The following is a 21,469-nucleotide window of genomic DNA, read 5'->3' as shown; positions in this document are numbered from 1 at the left end:
TGTTTTTAACTACTTTTTATTTTTATTTCTTTTAGTTTTTTAAGGGCAAATTTCTCACAAAAACACACTCTGTGTGTGTGTGTGTAACAGCCAGTTTGACTCTGAAAATTCTGAATTTCGTGAGTTGGGTGTGTAACAGCTTTTAGCCTCTTGGCCTTAGAAAGATGGCAGGATGCATAGATGGAGTCATAAATAGAAAGAAGAGGGGAAGCTGTTATTTATGGTTTTTACAAATTCAGTCATGCAGATAATTGGGAACTAGCGGTATATGAAAGCCAATCGTTAGGAAGGGCTGTGGACATCAGTGATGGCAGCAGCATGGAGAGAACAGTGGTAATGAAATCTAAAGTGGATTACAGCTCCTGTAAATATTAGTCGGGTGCATTCATAAAGAGATCAACAATTAATAAAACTGAGACGTTACTAAAATCGTTTCCTTGTCTGGAGCATCTTTCAGCTGCTCCCGTATTCACAAAGGGTTGTCACAGCGGAGGATGAAGGCTCTTCTTGACCTAACCCTCTCAAGGATTTGTTCCTCCTCTTGGTCTAGAGCGAGGGCTCTTTTAACATGTTAGGCGAATGTGTTAACCACTGTGCTAAACACATAACCTTGTTCCTAATTAGCTGTAAGCTTTTCACTGCTTTATTATGATAAACTCTGACCAGTACTGATAGTTGAGCACTTCAGATCTTGGGGAGTTTACTTGGCGATTAGATCTGGAGTCTTCCAAACCCACCTCAGCCCACAAGTGTTTGGCGTTAGTGCTAAATGCACTGTTGTTTGAAAAATGTGTGCAAGCTGCATATGAAAATGGAGTGTGTTTTTGTTTTGTTTTTTCAGGTGGAGAAACCATCAAGAACATCAAAGAGCAGTCTCGTGCCCACGTGGAGCTGCAGAGAAACCCGCCGCCCAACACCGACCCCAACGTGCGCATCTTCTCCATCCGAGGCACCCCTCAGCAGATGGAAAAGGCCCGCCAGCTGATCAATGAGAGAATTGGGGTAGGTGGCCTAGCTCCAGCCCCCCACGATACTCCCTCCCCAAAATGTCCATTGTCTGGTCTGATATTCATGAGCGCACATGTCAAAGCGGGGAGCTTCTCGGTTGAGCTAGGCTGCTCTGGTCCTGGTGGCCAGCAGGATGTCACCAGAGGTTAAACATGAAGAATCCATCAAATGGACTTAATGGAGTGCATCAGCGCTTGGCCCTGCCCTCTGACCTTGCCTGTTGGCTCCTTTTAAACACAAGTGTGGTCTCCTCTCTTTATCTTGTCCAGGGCCCAGGAATCGGGGGGAACAGCACCTTCGGTATGAATCCCTACAACCAAGGACCAACCACTCCCCCGCAACAGTAAGTGTCCATTTCTCTCCTCCTCACAGTGCATTTTAACACATACCTATGTGAATATAGATGTTCAGCAGATGCCGTTTAAACTCACGATTGCATTCTCCTGTTTGAAGTGGGCCTCAGACGTTCATGACTGGAGGATGGGGGACAACTTTTCAGATATGGCAACCCCAAGGACAACAGGATAACGGTGAGTAATTTCACCAATAATGTGCTTGTTTATCTAGACGAATACTGTGATGCATTTTAAGTTGTTTTATTAGCTATAAATTTGAAAACGGCACCCAAAAGCTCTGCAGCAGAGCACGACTAGCTCTGTTCTCAGTCTTTGGCAGCTTTCCCGGAGGTTATCCACGTGTTTCTTGCACCGACGTGTTTTCCATTTGCTGTCGGTGGAAATCATCAGAAAGCAGCATTGCAGATGGAAAAGCAGAAAAGTAAAATCCAGTCTCAGTAACTCTGGCGGCATTATCTGTGTCTGGTTTCAGGTCACAATGGATCCCAGACGGGCCAGATGGACTGGGAGCAGTATTACAAAAAGTTAGGCAAGTGTCACTCAGGAACAAAAGAACATTTATCCTTCAGCTCTTTGTTTTACTCTTTCAAGACTGAAGTTGAATCTCATCTGTGCACATTAATCTTTATTCACACAAGCCTGAGTTTTTAAAAAAAAAAAAGAAGAGAAAGTCAGTGGAGTAGAAAATAAAAATTCTGCTCGTTATAGGTCAGCAAACCCAGGCCCAGAGTACTGTTCCTGAATACAACAAAGGATGGGGTATGTAGTTTTACCGTGTTGTTTTAGGAGTGCAGTAGATACGGATTTAAGCATATGCTCAATTCCTGCATTTGTTTCTTCTTCACCTAATTTGTTTTTCCCCTCCTTCTGTTCAGGCCAGGCGGCTAGTCCTGGATCTCAGCAGACCTCCAATCCTGACTACAGCACCTGGGTTGACGTCTACAGACAGCCGATGGCCTTCTTCAGCCAGGGCGCTCAGACGCAAGCCCCGGGTCTTCAGGTGAGGTCGGACTCAAATGTACAGATGTTGAAGGATCAGCCCGTCTCATACGGCATACATTCAGTTTTATACTCCTGGAGTAAATATTAAAGTTAGGAGGAAATTTTTTTTTTTTTTTTTTGTATTGCTGCTGATTGTGGTTTACATTTAACAAATCATAGTAGTGATATTTACTTTAGCCAGGTGTAGTAAAAATATGTACTGTTTTTGTTTCTGTTTTTTGTTGGGATTTTTTTCTTGATAAATAAAATTACATTTCTTTTAAAAAAAAAAAAAGTAAAATATTTCTATAATATATATATTATCACATGTTTTTTTTCCAGCTTAAATTGGTGTATTTAATACTAAGCTCTTGGAAAATAGGAAGAAAAAGCAACTTTACTCCCCATTAAGACTGTAAATATTTTATCCATTAACTGACTGTTAATTAGAAATAGTTCACACTCAAAATTAAAACTCTTTTTAGAAAGTTGGCTCGCAGTATGCTGCTGCACCGAACACTGTGACGATGCAGCGTTTTTGCAGTGCTGTCAGTAGTCGCACGTTTTAATGGAAGTGCCTGACAAATGTCAGATGTGCTAAACGCTGTCATGTTTTAACTTTACAGGATCATTAGAGAAGGCGCCCAGGTTAAAGACTTGAATCACTGAGGATGAAAACAACCCTTCTTCTTCTTCTTTCTTTTTTTTTTTTTTAAACTGGGGGTGGGGGGGTCTAGATTTCCAGCGCCTTGAAGACTTTTTTTTTTTTTCTTTCTTAGTGAGAAACACTAGCTGTAGAGTGACTTATATAATAAAGTAATATTTCTAAAATCAGGAACATTTATTTGTTACTAAATGCTTATGTACACTGTTATTTTGGATAGACAGTATATGGGATCCCTTTGTTTTTTGGACTTGAGAGAGCTGTTCTGTTATATTTTTTTTTTCCTATGTTTTCCTGTCTTTGCTCAGTTTGCGCGCCAAAATGAACCCAAGAGTTGTAACATTTCAAAAGGCAATATGATCTATTTTTTTCTAGCTCTGTCGAAATGAAACCATGATTGTGTGCTTAGCAGTCTTGAATACAGTGTTTTGTTGTCACATGTCGTAAGATGTTTAAAACGTTTGTTTAAAATGTTTTTTCTCTCCTTTTACATAATTCAATAAAATGAAACTGTGATGTTTTTGTTACAGGTTTTTTTTTTTGTTTTTTTTTTTTTAAAGGTTAAAAGGTTTAAGGTGGGTTAATGTCAGCCAGTGGCAATAGTTCTAATTTAATTCCTGTTGTGCATTGTTATGCTGTTTCATTGTCATTTTTATTGTACTCTGGTTTAAAGAAAGGTGCAATATCTTATTTCACTTTTGAAACAAAGATGGGTTCTCTAATATTTTGACAGACTTTTTAACTTGTAGTTTTAAGATGATTTTTTTTTTTTCCAAATGCAAATGTCATGGATAATTTATTACACTGATCTGATTTAGGGGGATGTTGCAAATAGCTTTTTTGACTTTGCTACCTTGTACAACTATGTATATATATGCTCATATATTTGACTGTTTAATTTAAACATCTGTTTCATATATATAGATATATAAATACTTTTTTTTCCTGTGATCAGAGTTGCAGGAAAATTGTCCCTCTTTTTCTGTTCTGTTTTCATACTGAAAATGTTCAGATTGTGAATGTGCGATTTGAAATTTGATGTTGCATCTTGTTATGAAGCAAAACAAGACGTGGTGGATTTTGTTTTTATTTTATTTTTCTCTCCTCTCCTGGGTGTGCGTTCTGTACCTGAACTATTCAAGACTGCTAAGCCCCTGTAATTCGTACCTGTGTAATAATTAATGTAGTATTTTTATGTTTTAAGTATTATGATCAAAAACTGTCTTATTTGGTACCTCCCAGTTCGCCGGCGCCCCCTCTGAGCCCTTGCTGTGGACTCAGCGGGGCGTTGGACTCAGTCCAATGCTAATACCTTTTTTTTTTTTTTAATTTTTTTTTTTTTTTTAATTTTCTTGTGTGATCTAATATAAATGATGCGTCATTATAGCAAGTGATTCTGGTTATTAACGTCATTTCTTAATGAAAAGGGATATAAATTCAAAATGTCTAATTATGGTGTTTATTTTGTTTGGTTCTTTTTCCTCCTCTTGTGTACAGTTAACCATGTATTGAAAACATCCGGACTACCTTTATTGTGTACTGTTGAGCTGAATTTTTATTTTCTTTTCTTTTTTCTGTTTGAATATTGTAATCATTTGGATGTCTTTGGTTGTATTCTGATACTAAAGTGTTAAATTTCACATCTGAAACTTTCTGAGAGCTCTGTGTTCGTGTGTGTGTATATATATATATATATACTAACAGATGATACATAGAGGATATATAGGCCAAATGTATGTTTTCATGTTTTATAAGCAGAATATCTATTTTCTATAGTCCATTGCCAGTTCTCAAATTCAAATAAATTTTCCGCAAGCCTCTCTTGTGGGTGATTTATGCTATTACACGTTCATAATGGTAACTTTTCTGCACTGCCGAGCTGCTGCATGCTGTAATACTTCCGCTGCGTTACGTCCACAGACAAAAAAATACCTGCGTGTTTAAGAGTCTGTTGCATGACTTTTAATTGAAACTGATTTTTGATTTATTATTAAAATAAGCCACTGCCTTAAGTTTGTGGATGAGGACTTCAGTTGGAGTTGTACTATAGCAGACTTCACCTTCAGGGCCTGTCAGGAAATCTAAAGTTGGCCTTCCTTTTATCTCTTTTTTTCTTTTTCTTTTTTGTTGTTGCTCCAAACGCTGCACTACTTGGCCACATTTCCTCTACAGCCATTCCTCATTGCACTTGAAACAATTCTTGCACTTTTTCCTTCCTCATCCTTCTCGCACGTTAAATGCTTAAAGCCAGCATCAGCTCATTCCACTGTCCTGTCCCACCCCTCCTCCTCTCCTGCAGCTCTTTCCAGCTTTGTCACTGCACATCTTTGCCCTCAGCAGGGAGGCTCTTGCCACAGTGGATCCTGCGTGGCCCCGTAGCGGCCCCTGCTTTGATGCCGTGCAGCTGTTTCCAAATCCAGCCCTTGATTTTGATCCTCTTCGTCTTTAACATGCCATCCCTGTGGATGTTTTGGACCTGCTGGGTCCTTTGTGGCCATCTAATAATTTTTTCTTTTTAAGCAGAGTGAGAGGGGCACTTCATTATCTGTAGAGACACCAAAGCATTTTCCTGCTTATCCAAACTGACAGTATGATGGGGAATTTATGCTGAATATGCCGGTCTGTTGCACAGGGGCAGGTGCCCCTGTATTGAAACGATGATTTAAAAATGATCCTGCTTGTACAATAGTACTGTGGCCTTTTTAAAAGCGACTGCTTTCAGTCTGAAAAATGAGAAGAGCAGATCATTTAAAGTAAACCACATTTTTTTGGATTGATGTATTTATGTGCAAGTAAAATATTCCTCAAATTATTTTAGTGACTTTATGCAGGTTCTGCAAATATTGTGCCAAATCAATGTAGTTCTAGGGACCTTTACTTCATTTTGAGGCCTCTATTGTTCCACCTTACTTAGCTTGTAAACAGCAAAATGATCTATAATTTCATAAACACTCTGTAGAGTGTCTAAAATTAGATGCATCATTCTGCATTTATCTTGCATCACCTGAGCCCGAATCACTCTTAAATTCCTAGATTTTTTTTTTTTTCGTCCCAATCATAACTGAACATTTTCATTATAATTCAATTTTCTTTTAGCTATATTTGAGGTAAAATAGCAATGTAGAAATAATTGGGAATATCGTTCCAGAATAACATTTTTAATATAAGGTAATTATAGTCTACTCAGCATGAAAAAGCCTTCGCATTTCAGAATTATTGGATGTTTTTAACACTGTTAGATGGGGGGAAATGGCAGCAGTGGTTGTTTTATCCTCTTCCCCCTGCTCTGTGTCCAGGTCTTGTTTGCATAAAAGAGCATTACTGATTGGAAAGGCCAACTTCGACTCAGCTGACTGTACGACTTGTTTTTATTACGTCTGCGTGCAATTTGGTGCAGTTTCATTTGAAAATATTTTAGAAAACGATCAATTTGTCTCCGACTCATTATTTTTAAAAGGTAAAAGTACAGTTGTCAGTATTTGGAGTGCGATTTGAAAATAAACTGATGATGAGAGAAATTGTATTTGTGGGACTTTTATCCACAGGTTAGCAGTTTTGCGGCTGCTACTAAATTTGGGTACATTTTCTCTTTTGAAGTGTGAAGTAGATTTAAGGGGATAAATCAAGTCGTGACATTTTAATTATTACTGCAGTTTCTGCTGATTGATCGAAAAAGAAGATGGATATAATTTCGCCGTTTCACATCGCAGCCAGTGCTGGGCAGGACGAACCAAACCATGTTTTAATTAGTTTCCATGCTTTGTAAGTAAAGGTGGGCCTCCACACACACACACACACAACACCTCCACATCCAGCAGGTGCCCTGTCCTGTCTCGCAACCGAGGGGAGAGAGGGGTGAAGAAAAAGAGGCTCTTGGGGGTGTGGGTGGGGGCTGCACCTCTCTCACCTTTGCAGCAGATGAGCCGGCCTCCAGGATCCGGCGCACTGTGGCAGCTACCTTAATCTGTTTTTAATGACACTGCGGAGGATCCCGCGGGAGGCTCTGCGCTCCTTTCTCCCTGCTGGTTGGACAGCAGCAGTGTGTGTGTGTGTGTGTGTTGCTGAAGCAGGCCTCAGTTAAATTCATGAGGATGTTTGGGTAAAGTGTCAGTGATTTACGTTCTTATTTCTAACGAGCAACAATAACGGAAAAAACATTTCCAAGCAAATTCTTGAAAGCATCTTTTAATATTGAGTAATTTTCAATTTATTCTCTGACATTTTAATGTGTAAAGCCAATCATGTGTTTTCTCCTGTTTTTCTTCAGGGGTGAATCTCTCCATTCTCACCCCCTCCGATTCGCGTAAAATTCCGCTATTTACCCACAAACAAACGCTCGCCTTTGATAGGTTTCCCAGCAGCTCTTTGAAATCCATCAATTACCACATTCTTTGTGCAATAATTGTCAATCATCCACATTAAATTGATAAGCTTTAAATGGACAGAATAATGGCTTAAATTGTTTTACAATGGAACGGCTAAGCGGGATGATTTGCCATTGCTGACATGCCCGCGGCTTTACCAGCTCCGCATAATGCCACAGGTTAATGCATAAATAAGCAAATCAAATCCATGCGTTACCCCAATTCAATTCATTTAATTCCTCTTTAATAAAGAAGCGGCCCACCCCCCCCGTCCCCGCCATTTACCTCGGATTTGTGCGATGAATGCTATAAATGTAAATCAATCTAGATGAGAAAGAATCCCATTGAAAGAGCAGAGAAATTTCATCTGGGAAAAAGGAGACAAACGTGGGAGGGGCCCGCTCATAAAAAGCAGCTGTACACGGTAATCTTTTTTCGTGCCCTGTCACTCACCTTGCCTTTTCACTATCTCTGCAGCTCAACAAAACTCTCCGCTATTGTATTTACTTGCCATATCTTCTGTGCCATTACATCGCCATAGTCCATATTCGTCCAGAGAGAAAGAGGGAGAGAGAGAGCTCAACGTTGCCCACTTTTTTTCTTTTCTTTTTTTTTTTTTTTTTTTTCTCGGACAATCCCCTTGTAGTTGTTGGACTGAAAAGAGGAGTGCATGGATGTCAAATTGCCCTCAAAACACCATGAAAGATTGATTTGCAGCACTTTTCAGGGCCCTGACATTACTTGGAGGGGAGCTGAATAGGAAACCTGTGAGCCAGGGATGGAATAAAGATGTCCTCTCTGCTGGAAAAGAAGGAAAAACTGCCCATTTAGCCCCAGTCCATCAAGCCCGAAAAATAGGCAGGAGAGGAAAAAACACAGAGGACTGCGACTATATGGAGAAGAAAAGGGCCCATATATACTCATCTAAACGTCGCCACAATACGGAGTGGGGGTGGAGGGGGATCCGAACATCCATGAATATTAAACCGCTTACCTCAACAAGGGCTTGAAAAAGTGAACCACGTCAAAGCAGCTTTGCATTTCTTTTGCATGCGAACAAAGCTGTAAAAGAAAGAAAGAAAGAAAGAAAGAAAACCCTAAAGTTGAGCTTGTTTCCATTCTTGTTATTCCCGCGCTAACTCTTCACAAAAAAATTAATATTACCACCACATGAATACGAAATGCATGAGAAAAAAATGGGCGAGCAACTCCCAGACGCAATGACCCACTTCTGTACGCATGAGGGGAAACTTCTCGTTCTTCTTCATCATCATTTTAACACCGCCTTCTCCTTCTTTATTCTTATTTATCAAACATGCATCATTAAGAAAGTCCCAACAAATCCACGGAAGCGCCCCCCCCCCCTTCCCCGGCAGCACAGGTGTGCATTTAAAGCGTTTTTTTATTTTTATTTATGTGCCTTTTTCGATCTCACATGCATGACTACAATGACTTTGCGCATGTGTGTTAATTTAATATGCAGCTTTATGTGCGGATAATTACCAAAGTAAAGTTTGCCCCTCCGCTGACCCACCCTTCCTGCCTCCCCTCACTCTCCCCTCCTCTGTCTCCGTTGGTTTTAATGTCTCTGCTGGTTTGTTGCCGTGCAGCAGGCAGGTCCACGCGGTGAGGGGTGTGTCATTAATAAGTAATTAGACAGGGGGTCACACTAGCCACTTATATAAAGAGACCCCCACAACCAGGCAGGGCAGCTTTACTGCGCACAGTTTGGAGCAGAGAGAGGGGCGGACTGAAGAGCAGCTCCCTGTGTGTCCACTTCTTCTCCTTCTTCTCCTCCGCTCGCTGCAGCTTCACTTATCATCATTTCTGGGTTGATTTTTCCCCTCCTCGCTCTTTGTGTTGTTTTTTTTTAACTCGTCTTACAACATGGGCTCCGTGCTACCCGCCGACGCTTTGGCTCTAAAATCTGGATTTAAGTGTCCCAGTCGCTCGCTGTCGGACGTGATCACATCGGACATCCTGCACAGTTTCCTGTACGGCAGGTGGAGGAACGTGCTGGGCGAACACCTGGCGGAGGAGAGGCAGGGCAGCACCGGCAGCAGCCCCAAGACCGCCTTTACCGCCGAAGTCTTGGCTCAGTCCTTCGCTGGAGGTAGGCTGAGCTGCTGATGCTTTACTATTTCATTCAAATGTTTACCCACACTGCAGTGCGGGTTTGTGTTTTTTTAATGCAGATTTTGGTTTGTTTTCGTTACACCAGGTTGTGCGTAAAAGGTCCCATTGATTTGCGCTTTATGGCTGTAGGACACATTTTTGGAAGTATTTGATCAAATCATCTTTCTTCGTTAACCAAAGCCGACAATAAAACTTTGTATTTTTTTTCCCCGTAGATTTTTTTCTCTCTCAAAATTCTCATTTATTTTCATCGCTATAAACACGGACCTGTTACTGGCCTTCTACAGTGCTTACGTCCTAAACTTTCCCTGGCTCCTCGCTGCTTTCCACGTTTTCTCCCAATTTTTTTTCTGCTTTTATTTCGACCCATTTAACGCGTTAACCCTTCCCCAGCTCCGAGACCTCGCGCTGGAGGCTTGTTAGGCGTGTAACTGAAAGACGCGGAGCATTAAATTCATTTGGTTAACTTTGTGCTTGACCTGGGAAAGTTTCCACTTAAACCTCGCGGAGTGAAAGGTTTCCTTTCTTTAAGATGTCCCCGGGTTTTTCTTTTTCTTTTTTTTTCTTTTTTTATCCTGCATTCATCAATCTCCGGACAGTCTCTTTTCCTCTCTTGGCAGCTATGGGGCTCCGGAGCCTTTCTCTTTCTCTCTCCTTAAAAGATTTGCTGTTCCTCACATAATGCACCGTGAAGGCTAAATCTAATGCTATTCATTGCATGTCAACCATCTAATCGCCTTTCCATTTTTTTGTTGCAGAAATTCCTGAGGCTTTTAACAAGTCCGCGTTTCATTCAGTGCAAATTTATTGCTACAAAGTTCTTAAAAGGATAATGAATTTGGAATTAGCCGTTTCTTTTCCAGTAAACTTTAATGAATATCACATCTGAAGCATGACAAATTGTTGGACCCTGCGCAATAGAGGACCATTTAACCCCTATTCGGACGGGATTTTTTTTATTTTTTTTTTGGCAGCCGAAGTAATAAAAAAAAATCTTTGATTTTGACATTAAAGAAGCACGATTTTCTTTTTTCCCTCCCTCCTTTCTGTTGCGGATGAAAATGCTTTCCGAGAGGCTTTTGCACAACAAAAAGTTTCAATTCAACCAGATAATCGAATTAAACGGAGGATGAGGTGTGGCTTAATATTTCGTGACTAAAATAAGATCCAGTTCATTTGCTGCTTTAAGGACTTTTTTCCAGCAAAGCTTTGGTGCTGAACGTCTACGGACCACAGTGATCTGGCTCCCATGCCCTTTAACTGACACAAAGATTCACAGTACGCGGTATCATCTAAACTGACCAGCCGCTCTCCGTATTTTAACTTCCTTATAAAAAACAACACAACAAAACAAACAAACAAAACAAAAAACATTCTCACGTTTCTTCCTCTTTATATTCGTAGAGGTGCAGAAGCTGTCCAGCCTGGTGCTGCCCAGTGAGGTGATCATCGCCCAGAGCTCGATCCCCGGTGAGGGTCTGGGCATCTTCTCGAAGACCTGGATCAAAGCCGGCACCGAGATGGGCCCCTTCACAGGGAGGCTCCTGTCCCCTGAACACGTGGACCTATTCAAGAACAACAATCTCATGTGGGAGGTGAGCTTCTAACTTCATTTGTTCATCCCGCAGCCTGATGAGGCCCGTGTTATCCAAATTCCTCAGTCGGACTCTTTATAAATTTCTCCCACTTTTTATTGCCTTGTGCGCTCAGGTGTTCAACGAAGACGGCACAGTGCGTTATTTCATCGACGCCAGTCAGGAGGATCAGCGCAGCTGGATGACTTACATCAAGTGTGCCCGGAATGAGCAGGAGCAAAACCTGGAGGTGGTGCAGATCGGCAGCAGCATCTTCTACAAGGCCGTGGAGGTGAGGACGCACTTAGGTTCAGTCCAGATAGCAGCTGTAACATGCCCATGGCATTAAAATACCTCTAAGCGTGTAAAATGCAGGTGCCACCTGCTGGCTAGAATAAGAACTTAACCCGTGATTTCTTTCTTTGTCATTTGCATCATTCACAGAGCAACTAATCGAAATTTCACGATGTCTAACTGATATTTTTTTATCTCGCCTTTTCCCTCTCAGACCATCCCGCCAGACCAAGAGCTGCTTGTCTGGTATGGAAACACTCAGAACACGTTCCTGGGAATCCCTGGAGTTCCCGGAACCGAAGAAGAACACCAGAAGAAAGGCAGAAATGGTGAGAAGCAGGTTTTATTTCACTGTGAATGAAAAAGGAGCTACTTAAAAAAAATCACGGTAACCACGTGAAACTTGAGCTGAAAAGGTTTTCAAACATCTCCTGCTCTTTTTTCTCCCCAGATGACTCCCACCCCTGTGACGGCCCTTCCTCGTGCTCCCCCTCCTCCTCCTCCTCCGCCGCCCCCTCTTCCTCCACGGGTCGGATGCGCTGCGTCATCTGCCACCGCGGCTTCAACTCCCGCAGCAACCTGCGCTCGCACATGCGCATCCACACTCTGGACAAGCCCTTCGTCTGTCGCTTCTGCAACCGGCGCTTCAGCCAGTCGTCCACTCTGCGCAATCACGTGCGCCTGCACACCGGCGAGCGGCCCTACAAGTGCCACGTGTGCCAGAGCGCGTACTCCCAGCTGGCGGGCCTCAGGGCGCACCAGAAGAGCGCACGGCACAAACCAGTGGCTGCCGGAGCCGATGCGTCCTCCCAGGTGTCCCCTCCTCCCCCACAAATGACAGCCGTACCCCACCAGATGCCCCTGGTGCACCACATCCCAACCATGGTGCTATGATGACGGAAACACTGGAAGGACTGCCAGGCAGGACGACGTTGCACTTTAGATTAGAGCCGATTAGAGCAAAGGGTGCTCAGTGAAAGGAAAACACGAGTCGAGGTGACGGTGAAAGCATTACTCGCCTAATTTGTTTTTGCGTGTTTCTTTTTGTCAGAAATCATGCTTTAATTTTTGTGTTTTGGAAGATGAAAGAAAGAGAGAAAAGACAACCCATATTTCGTTTTTATATCATTTGTTATCAGTGATTCTGTGCGTAATCCTTAAATCTAATTGATATGTTTGCATCAAATCCTCACCAGCTCAGGTGTAAAGTACCATCACAGATGTGTACAGTCATGTGAAACTAAGGGATGTACATGGTTTCCGCTGCATTGTTCCACACTGTAAACTAAAATAGTCACTTTAACGTTGTACAGACTGGGTACTTTGGAGAGTTAGGTAATTATATAAAAAATGGAATTGTATGCTACTGTACATGTGAATGTAAATACATTTGTGCTTTCTTCTATTCTAAATAAATGATATGATATTGCATGTGGTGGTGTTTCAGTTATTTTCATACACACTGTAAAACCTGACAAATTAAGTTAACTCAAATGATTTGGGGAAACCGATTGCACCAATTGATTCAAGTTTTATAACTTAAACAGTTTTGGGTTATTTAAGTACTTTATTAGAGTCCCGAGAACCCAAAGCAAATATGATAATTTAACTCAAATGCATTATGTTTATTTACTCATTGTATTTAATATGTTTTAACTTAAACCATTAAATTTCTTGTACTAAGATGCTGTATTTATTCAAACTTATTTAAAGTGTTACATGCTCATATTCAAATTAAGTTAAATTAACTTAAATAGTTGTATTTAAACAACTTAATCCAATTGGGGAAACCGATTGCACCGAATGGTTCAAGTACTATTAACACAAAACCAAGCTATTATTCTTTCCATTCAGTTTTTATTAACTTTAACTGCAGAGAAAATACAGAATGAATACAACCATATTTTCAGTCATAAACTATGACTGCTAAAGCCATTATCAAATAACAAATAATTAGGCATTTTAAAACTTGCACTTTTAGGGAATTTTGAATGTTTTTTGTAGCATTTTGAAAATCGATTAAATGTACAAAACAGAAATTTAGTAATGTAGTCCTGATACATAGGTGTACATCATAAAAAACAATAGTCTAGAGGCAATTAGAGCCATAACAATCACAATTTTAAGTAACATTTAGTATAATAATGAAATCACATGCACTACAGCAATGCAACTATAGAAAACAGCTAAACTAAGGATGTCCCTAACAAAAAATATTCTCAAAGGTATTTATGGCTTCTCAACGGTTTTGCCCAGACCTCGAATCAAGTGAACTGGCACTCATCACACAATTAAAAAATAAAGCTTGAAAGTATACTGTACATATTGACTAATTATCAGTTATCTCCCAAAAGATTTCCATGTAACTAAAATATATTTTTAGAAATAAGCTTAAGATTACACACTATGTGAAGATTTTTTTCAATCACAAACAAAACGTCAAATATGGATTGTCTCCTTATTCTTAGCTTTCTCCACATTGCTTTTTAGAAAGCTAATTACCCTGAACAAATAAAACTATTGAAGCCATTCACAGATAACTGAAAAAGCACGAATATAGTGACCAGTGAAAAACAAACATCATCTACACAAGCTCATTTTTTAGTGTCTGCAATTTTTCTTTTAGTTGCCTTCTCTCATCGTCTAGCTTCAGCAACACTACTTGAATGAACTCAAAAAAGCCAGTACACTTCTCAGGATAGCTCAGATGCAGAGCATAGATTAGCCCAAACAAACACACCAGTGCATCAGTCCATGAGTGATGAGTCATAACAACCTGATCTTCAAGTACTAAGAACACTTGGCGTGGTGAGAAAGGAACTCCTCCAGGCACCTCCTCTTCATCGACATCAGCAACCAGAGCAATTGTGGCTTCGTAGAACTCAATTTCATCCTAAGATATAATAAAGAGTGCACAATTATTCATCTGTAATATCTCTGTTAAAAGCATAAATACAAATGGTCAGGCACCTTTCTTCAGTTTTTCAAATTCTATATATCATAACATGTTTTTAGTTGATAGTGAAGGTTCATTTTTCATTCATCCAGGTAGTCAAATCAAGGATGAAAGAAGTTTATAAGTCATTCAACTTCACGTCTTCAACTTTCAACCCAAGTCCAGATGACTTATAAACTCCTTTCAACCTTTTTTAAATTCAAATGTGCAAATTATTGTAATACCCAAGTACCTTGCATGTTTTGAAAATCTCTGAAGAATCCTCCTTGAGGTACATTGGTAGGCTGGCCAGAGCTGCTGTTCTAGTTGCATAGATGTCGTTTTTGTCCTAAAAACATAAATAAATATATATATATATATATATATATATACATAACAATGGCAACTGCCAAGCAAGCAGAATACAGGGAGTGCAGAATTATTAGGCAAGTTGTATTTTTGAGGAATAATTTTATTATTGAACAACAACCATGTTCTCAATGAACCCAAAAAACTCATTAATAGCAAAGCTGAATGTTTTTGGAAGTAGTTTTCAGTTTGTTTTTAGTTTTAGCTATTTTAGGGGGATATCTGTGTGTGCAGGTGACTATTACTGTGCATAATTATTAGGCAACTTAACAAAAAACAAATATATACCCATTTCAATTATTTATTTTTACCAGTGAAACCAATATAACATCTCCACATTCACAAATATACATTTCTGACATTCAAAAACAAAACAAAAACAAATCAGCGACCAATATAGCCACCTTTCTTTGCAAGGACACTCAAAAGCCTGCCATCCATGGATTCTGTCAGTGTTTTGATCTGTTCACCATCAACATTGCGTGCAGCAGCAACCACAGCCTCCCAGACACTGTTCAGAGAGGTGTACTGTTTTCCCTCCTTGTAAATCTCACATTTGATGATGGACCACAGGTTCTCAATGGGGTTCAGATGAGGTGAACAAGGAGGCCATGTCATTAGTTTTTCTTCTTTTATACCCTTTCTTGCCAGCCACGCTGTGGAGTACTTGGACGCGTGTGATGGAGCATTGTCCTGCATGAAAATCATGTTTTTCTTGAAGGATGCAGACTTCTTCCTGTACCACTGCTTGAAGAAGGTGTCTTCCAGAAACTGGCAGTAGGACTGGGAGTTGAGCTTGACTCCATCCTCAACCCGAAAAGGCCCCACAAGCTCATCTTTGATGATACCAGCCCAAACCAGTACTCCACCTCCACCTTGCTGGCGTCTGAGTCGGACTGGAGCTCTCTGCCCTTTACCAATCCAGCCACGGGCCCATCCATCTGGCCCATCAAGACTCACTCTCATTTCATCAGTCCATAAAACCTTAGAAAAACCAGTCTTGAGATATTTCTTGGCACAGTCTTGACGTTTCAGCTTGTGTGTCTTGTTCAGTGGTGGTCGTCTTTCAGCCTTTCTTACCTTGGCCATGTCTCTGAGTATTGCACACCTTGTGCTTTTGGGCACTCCAGTGATGTTGCAGCTCTGAAATATGGCCAAACTGGTGGCAAGTGGCATCTTGGCAGCTGCACGCTTGACTTTTCTCAGTTCATGGGCAGTTATTTTGCGCCTTGGTTTTTCCACACGCTTCTTGCGACCCTGTTGACTATTTTGAATGAAACGCTTGATTGTTCGATGATCACGCTTCAGAAACTTTGCAATTTTGAGACTGCTGCATCCCTCTGCAAGATATCTCACTATTTTTGACTTTTCTGAGCCCGTCAAGTCCTTCTTTTGACCCATTTTGCCAAAGGAAAGGACGTTGCCTAATAATTATGCACACCTGATATAGGGTGTTGATGTCATTAGACCACATCCCTTCTCATTACAGCGATGCACATCACCTAATATGCTTAATTGGTAGTAGGCTTTCGAGCCTATACAGCTTGGAGTAAGACAACATGCATGAAGAGGATGAAGTGGACAAAATACTCATTTGCCTAATAATTCTGCACTCCCTGTAATTAGTATTTTTTAAATACCTGTTTTCCATATGCCAACAAAAGCTGCTCCATCCTTTCACCGACCCGTCCAGTTTTCCTCTTTTTGTAAAGTCCAATCAGCTGAGGAGCATAATCATCCAGTGCAGCATAAAACACATGTGGCAGATTCTGATTGGTGATCCAATGAAATTCAAAGTAGAGCTGAAGAGAATTCCAAAAATATTATAAGCAAAACACAGCATACTATATGAGCAGTAAATGTTATATACGTAGTTGTACTTACCTGTGTCTCATGAAAGAGTGCTGGCCATGGTCCCTCGCCTGGCAAAATTTGTGGGTATTGGATGAGGCGATCAACTTTGTCAGAATGTTGGTAGGGAAAGCGCAGAATTGCTCTGTTTAAGTCTTCTAAGTTAAAATATCTCTTAGAAATCAAACCTTTTAAACAATGTGCCAACTCCACTGGAACGACACCTTCAAACAGGTCGTGTAGGAGGTCAGGTGGGAAGCCTGTGACAGGATGGAAGAAAGAGAGATGGTCAGAAAGAACACACGTGTTTTTAACACCATAGTTTTCCTTAATGTCATCATTCTGAAGCTCTTGCACAATAATTATCATGAGCATCTTTTGTTCTCATTACATAATTCCCTGTAACAGCATTTTCTGTTTGCATTTCTGTTTGGGTGGCATGACAAAACCTACAGAAATATGTAGACCTGAAACTCTCATTGAAACCAGCAAGCCCATGGGCAGCAGGGTTGTCTGCCACAACAGAGTAGACAGTGGCTTTAAGACATTCACCAAGAGTCTCAATGTAGACACCTACTTCTTCAAGAGTTTTCAGATCATTTAAGAGTAGTGACAACATTTCCTTATACCCAAACGTGCGTACATCATTGGAATTGCACAGCAGAGCAAGCTGAGTGCAGTGTAGAGCAGAACGAGATTTAACTGGAAAGTTTGCCAGTGTCCAATAAACTGCAAAGACTTTATGTATTTTCTTTGAGGTACCAAGTGGGTTTGTGATCAAAATCATCCACATAAAGTATTATTGACAATTTCTGTCCCTCTTGTGACAGTAGTACATTTTCCCGGTAGTAGGATCCATCACAAAATGACATGAAATGTCCAGGAATCTTTTTTTTTTTCAACAATAATTGCAAAGATGTGAGAATAGGCACATACATATAAGTGTGCTTTGACGATTCAATTAAATACTCCACAGGTTTGACATATGGAAAATTTGCTTCGTAATATGATTTCCTCCTCTTTGCTGTAGATAGTGGTCCTTCAGATGTGACACATTTATGTAAAACATTACTATCAGAAACTGCCTGACAAATCTCATCCACCAGTTTGTCCGTATATGTACAGTTGTGCTTTTTCAGTATATCTACAACTGATTTTCTAACCAGAAGTTGTGATAACAAAAACAACTGATCAATATGCTCAATAATCTCCTGTGTTGCTCTCTGGGACACATGGAGAACTGTCTGCATTTTCAAGAAAAATCCAGCCAGATTGTATTGCAAGTGCTCTTCCAAACCCTCAATTCCACTGATTTCACTGGTGGATGCCACTTGATTGTCATCTGATGACTCTACTGAATCAAGTTGCATGTCATCTTTTTGTTCTACATTTATAACACTTTGCACAATGCCTTCATCGTAACTTGTTGAATTTTGGTGGTCTCTGCATTTGTGGGCATTGAAGGTTGAGTATACATTGGTTTTAAAATTGCAGTTCTTGAAAGGACATGGAACAGTTTCTTTTCGTTTTAAATGCCCCCTCAGATGGATAAACATTTGGCTTTCAATAAATGGCTGCTTAAAATTACACACAGGGCAACAAAATCCATAATTATTCAAATCTAGATAAGAACCGTCTTTACTTTGCGTGGGAGTGTGCATTCTTGAATGTGTATCTTTAATGAATTAAATGTACTAAATGTACACATGCATGTGTTGTAGAGACAGGGTAAGGGTGAAATTGTGGAGTACTGACCATGGTTGAGCCGATAATGCTTCAACAACATGACTTTTATGGCAGTAGAAAAACTACACAACTTGCAATTCCACATTTTGATGCCAAATCGTTTTAAAATCACCTTTACTGGCTGTCTTTAGTGCAGTGCTGGATGATCTCTCGGCATGCTACTGCTCCTTCAATCGTCAGACTGTAATAACACAAAACCCATGAGGACAGAAAGCTAGCAGAACAGTTTTTACTTTCAGACTTTTACTTCACTTAAAAACAGTCAATCTGAATAACACAAGCTTTGAAAACAGTAAGATTTATTCTTGCACTAAAGTTCATTTTCAATTCAGGTTGGTCAACTACTCTATACGTTATAAAATAATAAAGCAATTTTACACAAGTGAAGTACACAATAGGCTAACCCTTGGAAAGTACAGAGTCAGAAACGTTTAGGTTTGGTGTAGTGCAGCTTTGAAAAGGTAAATTATTATTAAATGCCGCTAACCATCATATTTAAAATTTGTGAAGGCGAACTTGTCTACTAAACTCTTAAAATTAACAGTAAATAAATTTTCTACTATTTTCACTGTGTCAAAAGTAGGCTACATTTGAACTTGATAAAGGTCAGAGTCAGAAAAGCCTAAACACTGATTTTACCAAAGGTTTTGTGCCATGCAGTTTGCAAAAATTAGACTACTTACCAACTATTTGATTGAAACAAGCCACCAACCGTTAATTTTTTAAATTGTGAAGCAGACTTCATACAGTGCTAGGCGGGAATTGTGTGCTGGACAGCTAAGTTACGTTTTTCTTTATAGCTACTACAACAAAGTCTGATAAATTACAACAAAGTACAAAGTACAAAGCAGTCTGATAAATGTACGTTTTGTATGCTAGAAGTAAGCATTAACAAAAAAACATAAAAATAGCTTAACTTGTACTTTCCACTCTTGCAAAATTTCTCTTGACGAGGCTCGTGTCTCATGGCCGACAAGTCCAGACAAAACACTGGGGGCGGGGCTGTGGATGATGACTAATACAAATGAATTAGCGCAACTTAGTTTAAAGCAACAGTACTTAAAACGTTACAAAAACATCATGTGTACTTATTACAATAAAGTTATTATATCATATGTATACATTTGGGTCTACCTAACACACTTCATGAAAGTTACTTTAACTATTTTTCAGAACTGAGTAAGAACAACTTACTTCTTTTAGTAAGATGCACTGTTGGGTTTTACAGTGCATTAGTTCATCATTAACCATATGCCCAAGTTTTATTATCATATGTAAAAGCATCATGTTTCCCTGGACAGTTAGATTCTTTCTTTACTTTCCACAACAGATCCAAATATTTAAAGGAAAGTCAACATATAAAATAGAAACATAGAATAAATGATATTGGTTTGAGTCCTCTCCCTATCATCAGCATGCAGGAGAAGAATTTAGTGAATTAAATCAGTGAAGTTGTTCTTCTGAAATGGTGCATGTGACTCAGGATTAAGCCTTTTTGGCTGTGTCTGTGTCTCTGGGTTTCGGAGTGTTTGTTGCCCATGTGGATTTTTTTTAAATACATATAAATGGAGGCAAAAAGGGATGAAACATAATGTTCAAAAAACGTAGATACTTCTCTAACTCATTGGCTCATCATTTTTGGCCTGGACTTGTAATAATCTTTGCATCATAACAATTATTATAAGTAGTTAGATGGGCATCTAAGGAGCGACTGGAGTTCTTCCAGTTTCTTGAAGACGTTTCACCTCTCAGCCAAGAAGCTTTTTCAATTCTAAAACCAAATGGTGGAGAGCCCCTGGTGTTTAATCCCCAGTGGAAGTTGTCCCTTAAGAGTGTCGCTGACCCACTATTGATCATTTGCCTCATCATGGTCAGTTACCAGAAGATGAGGTGCTGAATTTTAACAATAAAAAGTTAATATGCAGTGTACAGTATTAAAGTACTGACCGGCATGGATACTTTAACATATTTGGTGTAATCCCATTAACAAGTAGTTGGCGTGTTTTTATGATCAGTGCATATTTCCTGTGTTGCCATGGTGTTTTCATAAACCTTGGAAATATTTTTATAATCCTGCACGCTCAGCAGACTGATCCCCCAACAAGTCCTACAGCCTGAAACAGTAGTTTCTTCCACAGGATGGCGCCAGAGACACTAGAGAGAAGAGATGGTTTCACAAAAAGGTCATCGCGGATGCTTCTGTGTGTTTTTTATGTGCTATCTTTGCTCATATTGGTAAATAGACTGTAGGGGTTATATGATTCTCTGTTACTGTAACTCCTCTGTGCTCTCTATTATAACCAGTCCAGTCCTTTTTGGCCACTTCAGATATTTTTATACGACTGTTATTTTATATTTGTTGCATTTTCTGCCCCACTCTTGGCCAGATCTCTCTAGAAAAAGACAATTTTTATGTCAGTGACACTTTTTAGCTCGATAAATAAAAGTCACTTTACTGAAAACTGATTGCAGCCTCACTTTGTACGAGCAATCGTCTTTCTTCTTTTCTTTTTGTTTTCTTTTTTTTTTGGCAAATACTGGAAATCACTACTTTACTGGAAACACACCAAGAAATACAAAATTAAACATCCTGCACAACTCTTTATTGGTTAAAGTCATGATGTGACATGATGACCTGACTGATGCTGCTGTATTTGTCAGCTGTCAGACATTATCCAGCTTCCCAAACAGGAGTTTTTAGATAAGTCATCATTATAACAAGCACAGAGCAACACAGAGTCAGACCAGAGCAGAGATTAAACACTTTGCAGGGTGTCCGGGTGGAGAAAATGTGGCTGTCGTTCCTCTCCGCACCGCTGAGAGGAATTAGGAAGGCTTTTGACTGGATGTCGCTGCATCATCAGACACTGTCCACACTTGCTTTCCTGGACAACGAGGTAAGTAACAGCATGTTTAGGACAACTCTGCAGATTACTGTTCTGAAATGATACCATGTTACCCAATGATGAACACCTTTACACTTGTATGCCTCTCCTGATGATGTCCCGTCCTTTGCTGAGGAGCAACAGCAAGACACGACCCAGGCAGCCACATTGTGCAGCGCTAAATAAAGACAGAAACTTTATCTGTCTGTTATCTGTTGCAGCATTAGCCTAGCCTCTTCTGCTGAGATAATGGTGCAGCAGGTAAACTGATCCCTATCAGGTGTAACACATGCCATTAACACATTC

The 21,469-nt window shown here is 40.0% G+C and overlaps 3 protein-coding genes across 3 annotated transcripts in view; 2 read left to right on the top strand and 1 right to left on the bottom strand.

Annotated features, from left to right (window-relative positions):
- Positions 1-4,829, top strand: part of fubp3 (far upstream element (FUSE) binding protein 3) — a 29,694-nt gene extending 24,865 nt beyond the window's left edge. Inside the window, exons 13-19 of the mRNA XM_084935293.1 lie at positions 842-1,002; positions 1,278-1,351; positions 1,462-1,538; positions 1,837-1,893; positions 2,073-2,123; positions 2,240-2,364; positions 2,972-4,829. Coding sequence (XP_084791419.1) covers positions 842-1,002; positions 1,278-1,351; positions 1,462-1,538; positions 1,837-1,893; positions 2,073-2,123; positions 2,240-2,364; positions 2,972-2,980 — 554 coding nt within the window. The 3' untranslated portion in view covers positions 2,981-4,829. The remainder of the gene's footprint in view (positions 1-841; positions 1,003-1,277; positions 1,352-1,461; positions 1,539-1,836; positions 1,894-2,072; positions 2,124-2,239; positions 2,365-2,971) is intronic.
- A 4,260-nt stretch (positions 4,830-9,089) lies between these two features.
- Positions 9,090-12,806, top strand: prdm12a (PR domain containing 12a). Its single transcript, XM_084935292.1, has 5 exons — positions 9,090-9,486; positions 10,914-11,104; positions 11,220-11,375; positions 11,592-11,706; positions 11,829-12,806. The coding sequence occupies exons 1-5, from the start codon at positions 9,261-9,263 to the stop codon at positions 12,269-12,271; spliced, it is 1,131 nt and encodes a 376-aa protein (XP_084791418.1). The 5' UTR covers positions 9,090-9,260; the 3' UTR covers positions 12,272-12,806.
- A 291-nt stretch (positions 12,807-13,097) lies between these two features.
- Positions 13,098-20,231, bottom strand: LOC146383824 (uncharacterized). Its single transcript, XM_084932467.1, has 7 exons — positions 20,226-20,231; positions 18,391-18,436; positions 16,721-16,792; positions 16,566-16,603; positions 16,322-16,483; positions 14,566-14,661; positions 13,098-14,270 (listed from the first exon to the last, which is right to left on the bottom strand). Exons 1-7 carry the CDS (start codon positions 20,229-20,231, stop codon positions 13,962-13,964), a joined length of 729 nt encoding a protein of 242 aa, XP_084788593.1. The 3' UTR covers positions 13,098-13,961.
- Positions 20,232-21,469: the final 1,238 nt, after the last annotated feature.

This window comes from Perissodus microlepis, chromosome 7 (genome assembly GCF_051167445.1).
Source record: "Perissodus microlepis isolate ML-2025 ecotype Zambia chromosome 7, ASM5116744v1, whole genome shotgun sequence".
Classification (NCBI taxonomy): Eukaryota; Metazoa; Chordata; class Actinopteri; order Cichliformes; family Cichlidae; genus Perissodus; species Perissodus microlepis.
This window is presented reverse-complemented; position numbering and strand designations above follow the sequence as displayed.